The sequence below is a fragment of the Nilaparvata lugens genome, chromosome 11, assembly GCF_014356525.2.
Source record: "Nilaparvata lugens isolate BPH chromosome 11, ASM1435652v1, whole genome shotgun sequence".
In the NCBI taxonomy this organism is placed as follows: Eukaryota; Metazoa; Arthropoda; class Insecta; order Hemiptera; family Delphacidae; genus Nilaparvata; species Nilaparvata lugens.
In genome coordinates this window covers 3164564-3176847 of record NC_052514.1, presented here as the reverse complement: position 1 = coordinate 3176847, position 12284 = coordinate 3164564, and the positions used below count along the sequence as shown (strand labels likewise).

At 35.0% G+C, this 12284-nt stretch overlaps 1 protein-coding gene across 1 annotated transcript in view; it reads left to right on the top strand.

Annotated features, from left to right (window-relative positions):
* Positions 1-391: 391 nt before the first annotated feature.
* LOC111058820 (chaperone protein DnaJ-like) overlaps positions 392-12284 on the top strand; it is a 12639-nt gene continuing 746 nt past the window's right edge. The window contains exons 1-4 of the mRNA XM_039438170.1: positions 392-644; positions 2262-2420; positions 9923-10054; positions 11570-11707. Of these exons, the coding sequence (XP_039294104.1) occupies positions 2262-2420; positions 9923-10054; positions 11570-11707 (429 nt within the window). The 5' untranslated portion in view covers positions 392-644. The remainder of the gene's footprint in view (positions 645-2261; positions 2421-9922; positions 10055-11569; positions 11708-12284) is intronic.

Below are 12284 nucleotides of genomic sequence, written 5' to 3'. Positions count from 1 at the left end.
TATAGTTGAATAAATCCTATTTGGAATACGACGAATTGAATACATTTGAACACAGAAAATAATCACAAATATCTCATAACTCTACATGACTCATATCTCATAACTCTATTACAATGCAGTAATAAAACCAGTGATCGATCAATTATTTTTGACATTTTCATTAACATTCTAAATTGACGATTATTTTCTATGTTGCTGAGGCTATAAAATATTGTCATACACAATGATAAGTCGAGAGAATCATAGAGAAAAGATAGCATAATATTATTGTACCGTATTTTATCTATGACAGAACTCTAGATGCAGTCAAAATAACCCGTACACTACCGGTGAAATGCATGTTAGTACTACCACACAGCTGTGTCAACGGATAACGACAGAGCTGATAACCTCTTAACAAATTTATTGAAGCTAGAAGCATGCATCAATGACCTATAAATGGTTCATGTTTACATCTACAGTGCAGCGTAATTCAAAATCATGTAAACAAACCGCGTACAATCAAGGTTTCAAGTGAATAACAATTATTCTTGGATGAATCAAGTTATCGTACATGGAAATAACCATGACATCATCGGTAAAACAATTCCTGGAATCGGACACTCCTATCTTTTAAAATATATTGGTAATTTTCAACAGTTACGGTAAGTGACAGCTTGGATTGTTATCAAATATTGTTGGATAAGTATTTTTGAAACATGGATAGCGTGGAGATATTAGTATTTGACGCATATTTTAGTGAACACTACAGTTCAAACTTGCAGGATTCAACATGAGACTGTCATCGTCTCACACAGCCGGTTACAAAAAACTTGTTAGATTCTGAACTACTGTACAACATAACCTAATTGTTAGAGATTGTAGGTGAAATTTGTGAGTGCACTTACTTCATGACATTTTCCAGTTCCCACAAAATAGCTTAAACTAAAAACACGATTCAAATCGACCGTAAGAAGCACCTTAGAACGAGACACTACACTACCCACGGCCATGTTTCCATACTAAACTGCTAAAATCCAGCGTACCCTGGCAAATCGTCGGCGAGATATCGATGTCGGCTGCGGTCGATAGTCGATGCGGCGGTTAGGTCGACTGGCGCAGTCGACATATCGAAATCGAGCGATCAGCTGGAAGAAAATAATAATCGTTATAACATAACCTAAAAATCTGACAAAATTGATCTTTTCAACAGTTTATTTTAATTTACGAGCATGAAATGGTTTGAAAATAAGTACCTTACAATATAATTTACATTCATTCAACTAACTGACAATTTTAATAATGTAATTTTAAGCTTGAATAACCTTGGTATAACCTTTCTTTATTCTACTTTGCTAACTTCGTGACAGTTTTTATTCATTTGACAACATTTTAGCAATTGAAAGCTATCATTATAAAAAATTAAAAGGATGCATTAATTTCTAAATTAGGCAAATAAATACTTCATTACATAACCTGCAAATAAGTTAATCAAGATTAATATTGGGTGTGCAAGAAAAGCTGCGTTTACACCAATGTTATTAACAAAAGGATTATTTTTCCGTTCTTATAGATTAAACGGAACTTGACAAACACATATGCTCATCATGTGTATGATGAGTTATAATATGTTCGATCTAATAGAATCTATAAGGAAGGAAAAATAAACATTTTGTTAATAACTTCGGTGAAAACGCGGCTTCTGCTTTCTAGTCTGCAACTGTTACCTGTAGTAAAGCTGCGTTTACACCAAAGTTGTTAACAAAATGTTTATTTCTCCTTCCTTATAGATTCTATTATATTAAACATAACTTATCATATTTATGAGCGGCATATGTGCATGATAAGTTATGTTCAATCTAATAGAATCTATAAGGACGGAAAAATAAACATTTTGTTAATAACTTAGGTGTAAACGCAACTTAACCGTCATCCTGATTGATTGTAGACTAGAGTAAAATAACCTTTTTGATAAATAGAATAACTTATTTATACTTGAACTTTATCAAAGAACTAATATTAAGTCACAGAATTGAATATAAAAAATGAAAAGGAAGCATCAAAGTAAAAATTTTCTCTATAAAAGGCAAGTACTGATACAAGAGTCAGTTTTTAGGCCTACCCATAAATTATAACAAAAATGATTAAACTTGTTTCTTCAGAAATAATTACAGAAATTTAGAGATTTGAGAATTTAATTTAAACATGTTGGAGTTAGTAAAATAATGACTTTTGTCTGATTGCATTCAAGTTGCAGCTTAATAACGGTTTCTATTTTTCAGATGGAATTAGCACCCAAACGAAAACCGATTACAAATTTATTAATGGGCCAAGAATCGATTAAATTCATGTTTAAGTATTTCCAAACAAACTTGAAGACAAACCATGGATTTCTCCGTTGTGAATACTGCACTTTCAAAACTGATGAGTTGAGCGTGAAGGTAAACTAATTAACAATCTAAGGCCCGGTTGCACAAAAGCCGGTTAAATCTTAACCGTGATTAAGTTCACGAGAACCAATCAAAAGCCTTTTTGATAAGACGGCTTCTCTGATTAGTTCTCGTGTAATTAATCACGATTAAAATTTAACCGGCTTGTGCAACCGGCACTTAAGCTGCGTTTACACCAAAGTTATTAACAAAATGTTAATAACTTAGTCCTTATAGATTGTATTAGGTTGAGCGGAGCTTGACAAACACATATGTTCATCATGTGTATTATAAGATATGTTTAATCTAATAGAATCTTTAAAGATTGAGGCCCAGTTGTACAAAAGCCGGTTAAATTTTAACCGTGATTAATTCCAAGAGAACCAATCAGAGAAGGTCTTTGTGATAAGACGGCTTCTCTTATTGGTTCTCGTGGAATTAATCACGATTAAAATTTAAGCGGCTTTTGTGCAACCGGCACAAAGCTACTAACATTTTGTTAATAACTTTGGTGTAAACACATCTTAAGAGTGTGATCACATTGTATGCGTAGGCCTATATGTGCAAGTGAACGTCGAATCATGCATGAGCCGAGAAATTAAAATTTGAAAAGTGTCATTGAAACACGTGGTGACTTGAATGAAGCTGCTCACACTAAACGCAATCAGCAAGTGCAAGCGTTCAGTGTGTGTGTTAGCCCAGGGACACACGACACGGCAAAACTGCCGGACCGGCTGTTTCACCGGATCCGGCGCCGGTTGAATACCAGAACACACTGCAACTGCCGTTCGACGGTCGCCGGACACGCCAGCAATAATAACAGAATATTTCTAATGTACTTAGAGGTTTTCAGTCGCATGTATGCAATGGTAGATCTCAAAAATTATGGTATTATGGTACTGTCAGGAGCTAAGAAATTGGCTGTGCTATGTTTGCTCCATCACAGGAGAAAGAGGAAATGATGAAACTTTGACGGATTTCTTATATAAATTTTCCAAATGGCGGCTATTTAGAAACTTGAAAAGTCAAATTTCCAAAACAAGTACATTCCACTATAAAATTCAATGATTTATGTTGAATGTTACAGATCATACAGGGTGTTTATGAACTCCCTACCAAATACTCTAGGGCATTGTTCCTGGGTAAGAAACATATCAAAATATCATATTTAAATTACCTACTGTACTCATGCATGTGATCATAAATTGAATATTCATTTTAAAACTAATGTTCATTATAAAGGATATCATTTCGTTATTATATCTAATGAAATAAATGTATGTATCTTGGTTTAAGTGCAGTAGCATATACTTATATTTATTTTTTGTAAAGCTTTTTTGTATTTTGTTTTTGGCAAATAAAATTCATTCATTCATTCAAAAAAAATTCATTCAAAAAATTGTCCGGAACTCTTCAGTTACTCACACAGCGGACATTTTGCTTTTTTCACTTATTTTAATTTTTTTTTTTTGAAATAATAGTTGAACATACGAAATTGAAACTTTGCACAATCAAACAACTAGACACAGCTACCAAAAAAAAAAGATAATTTTTTTAATTCATAAAACAAACTGAAGACTTCTGGACAATTTAAATATGATATTTAGATATGTTTCTTACCCAGGAACAATGCCCTAGAGTATTTGGTAGGGAGTTCATAAACACCCTGTATAATGAACATAACATACATAAACATATAATAATTGTAACACCCAATTTTTGAGATCTTACAATAAATAAATGAGGGAGGCTGATATAATTTAACTGCAAGTGGTAGATGTAGTGGCAGGGCCAGCCGGCTGTTTTGCCGAACCGTGTGTTCATCTCCATAATAATTGAACATTTTAAACGAGAATGAACAGTTCGAGAATGAACATCAATAAACCTGTATCAGCTACCGTCTATAGAAGGCATTGACAAGACAGAGGTATGTACAATGCCCTCCAACCTGATGGCCGGGGAAACAGCCGGCTCGGCGAAGTAGAGAATGTCCGGCTCCTCCGCCGGCTGATTTTCTCGCCGGGTCTGGTTTTTCGCCGGCCGGCGAAGTGTATCCTTCTCCATGCCTTCCTGTGTATTTTGCACTTCACCCAGCAAAAAAAAAAACCGGCCGACAAAAAACCGTTCGTGTGTCCCCGGCCTTACCATTGACCTTTCCAGATTTTGTTTCTCATTTACAAGCTAAGTCATGCGTAACCAAGCTTGCACTTGCACATTATATCCATTCAATGTGGTCAGACCCTAATTCAAAAAATCTGGTGTGGCGCACTCACACAACTTTCCTTGCCGTTATGAAAATTGATCACTGACGTAGTGTTCCCGCGCATCTCAAGTCTACTATTCAAATATTTGAGCCAGCTGGTGACAGGGCAATAACGCTGGAGACACACATGAGGTCTGCTATCTCTTCATAGTGAATGATTTAATAGAATCAACAATAATTTGCAATTGAATAATCACATTTTCTCGAATTTAAAGCTTATTTTCAATTTTAGGTGAAAATGTTACTGAACATTAATTGAAGAGATTTTCATGCTCAATCTACTTCACTTGTTATTTTTTGTTTCAATTGTATCTGAAGCCTGATAATTGGGAATCTATCTGCATTGATGGGGCGGAGCTCCTGAAATTTTTACAGATATCGGACTTGTGGCAGTTGATAGAGCTTATCGATTGACTATTTTAGGTATGAATTTGATCACAATCGTTGGAGCCATTTCCGAGAATATCACGAAAAACCCTGTTTTTGACAACATTTTCGCCATTTTAGCCGCCATCTTGAATTGCATTTGATCGAAATTGTTCGTGTAGGATCCTTATAGTGAAAGGACCTTAAGTTCTAAATTTCAAGTCATTCCGTTTATTGGGAGATGAGATATCGTGTACACAGACGCACATACACTCATACACACACACACACACACACACACACACACACACACACACACACACACACACACACACACACACACACAACACAAACCAATACCCAAAAACCACTTTTTTGGACTCAGGGGACCTTGAAACGTATAGAAATTTAGAAATTGGGTTAATTTTTTTCGGAAAGCAATACTTTCCTTACCTATGGTAATAGGGCAAGGAAAGTAAAATGAGTCGAATAAGTTTCATAATCACCTTTTTACTTGATGTTTTGAGTAACCCATTCAGCATTTAGATCATCCAATCCACAGGTTTTCGAAGTTATCACTTATCACACATCCAAGTAATGTAAATTCTGAAAAAGAATGTAACGTATATGAATCCATTTCTCACCCAGTACCCTATAGTGAGGTCCACGTTATAATGGCAGTGTACGATTGACAATACTGTTGCTGTCCTTTTCTATCATACAACAAAACAGATAGCGCTATCTCTCTCTAGCTTTGCAATGTTGTCAGTTTGCCAGAATATTTTATTTTTACTTTTGACAGTGACTGTACAAAAGTAACTCAGCCACCATTTTTTCCTCATTCTATCAAAATACTTTGGTAAACAAGTCGTATAATTGATTCAAAATGTTTTTTTGAAACAATTAAATTATTTTTAGACATTACCTTATGAGAAACACAAATCAAAATACCTGAAATGACATTTTAAAAGTTGATAACTAACCATCCTAGACTTCATCCATGCTTCAGTTAGCCAACACGTTTAGGTTAGACCTACTGGTACCGGTATAAATAATATTGAAAGGTTATTTTAGAAAAAATTCCATTGAAATTACTTATTTTAAAAAGGATTTTTATTTTTCTATCATTTTTAAAAGAAATTGGAATAGAATACCTACCAAATAACTTAATTTCTGTTGTTTTGACATTCAGATTGGTGTATCACAGCTTTTTAAATTAGCTGCCATTTCAGGTTTGTATAAAAATAAAAATCTGATCTTAGTTATGGAAGCAAATTTTTGAATCAAATTATGAAAAAATATATTTTCTTGATTAATTTGACATTAAATTGATTATTTTATCAAGGAAATGATAATTATTATTAGATCAAATTCAATGGGATGAATTGAGTAACAGCTGTGTACACTCAGTGGCAAAATGGAGAGACTTGGCAACGTTTTTCTCCTATCTTTCTTCACTGCCATTATAACGTGGACCTCACGATAGGTATTATTATAGAGGAATCATAGATACTACAAATATTGAGGTCCACGATATAATGGCAGTACTTGATTAACATTGGTGTTGCTATCCTTGTCTATCATTCGACAAAGCAGATAACGCTATCCTTCCTTTTCTAGCTCCGACACGTTGCAAGATCGGTTTTCAACTATGTAGAAATATATTTTTTTCAACCTCAATTATAAAAATGTATTATTCAATCATTGCAGAATATAGATTCTCGACTAATAAAATAAATGTGATCATTTTTAACAAGAATAAACAGTTGATATTTACTGCCTCTATAGATGACAGTGGCAAGGCAGAGAATCGGGAACGATGTTCTATCTTTTTCCACATCCATTATAACGTGGACCTCACTATACCTTCGCTAGTCCACTAAGTTCTGATACTTAAAATACCTTCATTACTTGATTATTAACATTACTCAGGTAAATACATACAATGGATTAGATACTTTTCAACAATGCTCTGTCCATAATCGCCACTCTACTATGTTTTGACGATCTAGTCTATAGCGGAGTGGGATCTACAAGCATATTGTATACTAATTCTCTTTCCACAATTCTATTTGAAAAAATCTGGTGTGGCGCACTCACACAACTTTCCTTGCTCATTGATCGATCTATAAGTCTCATTAACGAGGATAATTTAGGGGAATAAGATTATGCCGATTGGCGGCTAAATAATTTTATTAAAACTACGATTATACTATTGTTATTGTGTTCAGAGTACATTTTCCTTTGTTTGAATTATGAAATTTGAGGATTTTTTGAAAGTTTGTTGTCAAAACAGCTGTTCTACAAATAAAATATTGACATGTGTTCTTTTGAATAAACTGCTCTACCTCACGCACGAGAAGGAGGTTACAAAGTAAATTTCTCAAGGATGGGGTGGACCCCCTGTTAATTTCTCAGGGAGGAGACTCATGCCAGTTAATAGAGCTGATATATAACTATACAGGGTATGAATTTGAAAAAATCGGTTAAGTCATTTTTGAGAAAATCGTGATAGAAATTTAACAAAATTCATTCTTCTCAGGAATATTACGGAGCTCCTGCAATTTTCCCAGAAATGAGACTTATGTCAGTTGATAGGGGTTATAAATAGCTATCTAGGGTATAAATTTGAAGAAAATCGTTAGAGCCGTTTTCGAGAAAACCGTGAAAAATATGGTTTTTTAGCCATTATCCGCAATTTTTTCTGCCATTTTGAATTGAATTCTATTGAATTTCTTATTGTCGGATCCTCATGGTATAAGGACCTTAAGTTTAAAATTTCAAGTCAATCGGTTGATTAGGAATGGAGTTATCGTGTTCACAGACATACACACACACACACACACACACAGACCAACACCCAAAAATAATGTTTTTGGACTCAGGGGACCTTGAAACGTATAGAAAACATGAAATTAGGGTACCTTAAATTTTTTTGGAAAGCAATACTTTCCTTACCTATGGTAATAGGGCAAGGAAAGTAATAAATAATACTCGTATATTTACAATGAATCATTGAGATAATTATTTTCATCTATTCTGAAAACACTGGGAAGTTGTCTAGAAATATCACTAATTTATTGTAAAATTACAAACATGTTTCACACCAATGGCGTCATCCTCAGTGTCTGAATCAAATTGGTGATTAGTGATGGAAAAACACCATTCGTGTTGAAACATGTTTGTAATTTTACAATAAATTAGTTATATTTCTGACAACATCTCAGTGTTTTCAGAACAATTAATAATCATTTTCCTACAGATACCCTGAAAAGTGACCATTTGTGCACTGATTGCAGGCTGCAAAGAATCACTTTTCCGCACTAGTGCGCAAAGTGAGTACTTTGCGTACTCCAGATTTGCAGCATGACAACGCAAAATAGTTAGTAGGTTAAATGGAGCACCAGTGCAGCAAAATCAAAATGAAGTTGGTAACAGTGACTGCTGTGGCTGCTATAGTGAGCAGAGGTGCAACGAAGCACAACGCGCTAATTATTAAGTAGATATTATAATGGAGGACAACGACAGCACAGTGCCACCACAGCACACATCACACAGCTGCCCCCCGCCATTCAAACACACATACATTATTCAGGCAATTTTACCCATAATTACCCACTTTTCATATTCAATGCTAACTGTAGGAAAAATTTAATGTGAGATACGTGCGCAAAGTTCGTTTGCTGCACTCAAGAACCATTCCGCCCTCGCCTACGGCTCGGGCGTAAACGTTTCTTTCGATGCAGCAAACTGTCACTTTGCGCACTAGTTGCACAAATAACTATTTCAGTGTCATCACATTGAATCACATTGGTGATTGGTGATGAAAAAAAAACACCATTGGTGTTAAAACATGTTTGAAATTTTATAATAGATTAGTGACATTTCTGACAACATCTCAGTGTTTTCAGAGCAATTAATATTCATTATCACAAACTACTTACTTACTTAATCCGTAGTGCTACAGCCCGTTTAGGGCCTTGACCTCCTCTATGATGCCTCTCCATTCCTCTCTGTCGCCAGTTCTTCTTCTCCAACCTCGGACACCCAGCCTCCTCAAATCGTGTTCCACATCTTCTAGCCAGCGTTTTCGTGGGCGTCCTCGTAGTCTCCTTCCTCCTGGATTTTCTCTGAAGACCTTCTTTACTGCTCTTGAGTCACTCATCCTTTCTACGTGACCTAACCAACTCAGTCGCCTGTATTTTATTTCGTTAACAATTTATGTTTTTTGGTATAGGTCACGTAACTCTTGATTTGTCCTTATTCTCCACTCCCCATTGTTACAGACTGGTCCGTAAATCTTTTTCAATACTTTCCGTTCCCAAGTACTCAAGAGATCTTCATCTTTCTTTGTGAGAACCCAGGACTCTGCGCCATACAACACAACTGGTTTTATTATTGTTTCATAAATTTGAATTTTCAACTTCTTCGTTAACACTTTGGATCTAGGAATTGGCTTAGGGCAAAATAGCACTTATTACCTGCAGCTATCTTTGCTTTTATATCGACTTGGACGTTGTTGTCATCAGTGATTACAGAGCCAAGATATTTAAATTCTGCTACCTTTCCAAAAACAAAGTTCTCTATATTTATTTCTGTGTCACCTGCTTGTCGTGTTCTGCTGCTGGCCATATATTTCGTTTTGCCGTCATTTATTCTAAGTCCTATTTGTTCTGATGTTTCACATTATCACAAACTCCCCCATTAAAACATAATTCAACATCATATTTTAGGTTATTTAGACAAATTGGAATCCACCCAATGTGAGATCCTCACCCTGTCGTGGTTAAGTCAATAAATTCATTTAGGCCTATTTAAGAAATTTGACTGCTAGTCGTTCTATATAGTAACAAAAAAGTGATATAATTTTTCTTTTAAATTTCAGAAAAGTTATTACCTATTGGGGGTGCCTTATGGAAGTGACCAGGAAACCGTTCGACAGGCATTTGTTCAACTGGTCAAGAAATATCATCCTGACAGCGGCTCAGAGAAGGCGGATCCACAGCGATTTCAAGAGGTTTTGTATCAGTTGATCGTCCATTTTTACATGATTGAGACCTGTAACAAAACAATAAACTATGATATTACTTACATATTACATTTTTATAGTCAACTATTCAAGAAAAGACAATATTACATATTACATTTTTATAGCTAACTATTCTAGAAAAGACAATATCATAAAGAAAATGTGTCAGAAGAAGATATCCCACGCTATATTGTTCATGTTCCAAATTCCAAGCCGATTTTTGTTAACTCAAGCCTATTACTGTCTATTATTACTGTTTTGACCGGGTGATAGTGTAAGAACGGCGCAGTATGAGAGACTACCAGCGTCACATAGCTTCACGATAAAGAACTACTAGGCCTTTTTTTGTGTATTTGAATATGGGCTTAAGTACACTCAACAATAAATTTTCCATTTTTCGACCGAATTTGACTTATGACGCATGATTTTGAACCGCCTTGACGAGCTGAGAAGAAGTGTAATACGATGACATCTGAGCATTGTGTCAAAAGTTATAAGTGAAATTTTGATCCTTGAGGTGTCCTTAAGCGCGCCTCTTCACTAGGAAATACTGAAATGGAGTGCATCTAACGGGTGATTCTCATAGAACATAATCTCATGAACGAAATATCAATGTGAGGACAATTTAGTTGGTGATGATTGTTGAAGCTGAAAATTAGGTGTTTTTCACAATACAAGGAGCATTGTTGTCAGGTGTACCTGGAAATCTATATGAGATAGAGCGCTCTACCTGATTTCAGATTGTATAGCTCAAGAATACGCCCAGAGGGATTTTGAATCATACATCTAAATGGTAACAATCGGAAGATATTGTTCATCAAAAACTAAAATTCATCAAAATTGATTTTCCCTTTAAATTTCACTCATTTCTGAAAAATCTTAACTCAGTACTCATTGGAGATAGAGAGTTCCGAATGATCTCATTTTATTCATTATTTTATAATCTAAAAAAAGGCGAGAGCAAATTTTTCTGTCCGATTTCGAGATTTGGCAGAAAAAGCTGAAAAACGGAAAATGAGCCGAAAATACGAGGTTTTTGGGCCACTCTGTTTCTAGCACAAGGACATTTTGCATGAAGAAATTGGTTCTGGACTTCTCTTATGTACCCAAATAATATATCAGAAAATCAGAACTACAATATAAATTGCAAGCACACCCCCTTTTTTATGTCTATATTGACTGGACTATTAATCTATTTCAATTATCATGAATTTTTGTTGGCAACAATTCAACAAACAAAACTAAGCAGAATGCCAAGAATAAGAAAAGTAATATTTTGGAACTCAATTCAAATGAATATACTATTTACCTATATGTAACTTGTTTTCTATCAATAGATAACTAATTCATCTATGCATATTTATTCAATAAATATCTGCGATAAACAAAATGCATGCAGTTGCTCTGTGAAATTACAATAAGATTGTTTCATAACTGATAGATGAATTAAAGTGGCTGAAAAAAGAATTGAAGTGACTGATAAATGAATTGATCATTTTTCAGATAGAAAATGCTTATAGAAGACTACAAAAGAAATTCTCTGAGGACAGGTGGAAAAAGAACGAAGGAGTGGGAGAATATGGATTATACTATGATGAAAAGAAAGGGGCACAAAAAGGAGTTGAAGAACAGAATATTAATGTAAGTTATTTATTCAAATTAATATTCACAATTGGTATTGGTCTGTATGTGTGTGTATGTGTGTGTGTGTTGTGTGTGTGTGTGTGTGTGTGGTGTGTGTGTGTGTTGTGTGTGTGTGTGTGTGTGTGTGTGGTGTGTGTGTGTGTGTGTGTGTGTGTGGTGTGTGTGTGTGTGTGTGGTGTGTGTGTGTGTGTGTGGTGTGTGTGTGTGTGTATGAGTGTATGTGCGTCTGTGTACACGATATCTCATCTCCAAATTAACGGATGACTTGAAATTTGGAACTTAAGGTCCTTACAATATAAGGATCCGACACGAACAATTCGAACAAATCCAATCCAAGATGGCGGCTGAAATGGCGAAAATGTTGTCAAAAACAGAGTTTTTCGCGATTCTCTCGAAAACGGCTCCAACGATTTTGATCAAATTTATACCTAAAATAGTCATTGATAAGCTCTATCAACTTCCACAAGTCTCATATCTGTAAAATTTCAGGAGCTCCGCCCCATCTATGCAAAGTTTGATTTAAGATTCCCAATTATCAGGCTTCAGATACAATTTAATCGAAAAAAATTCGAGT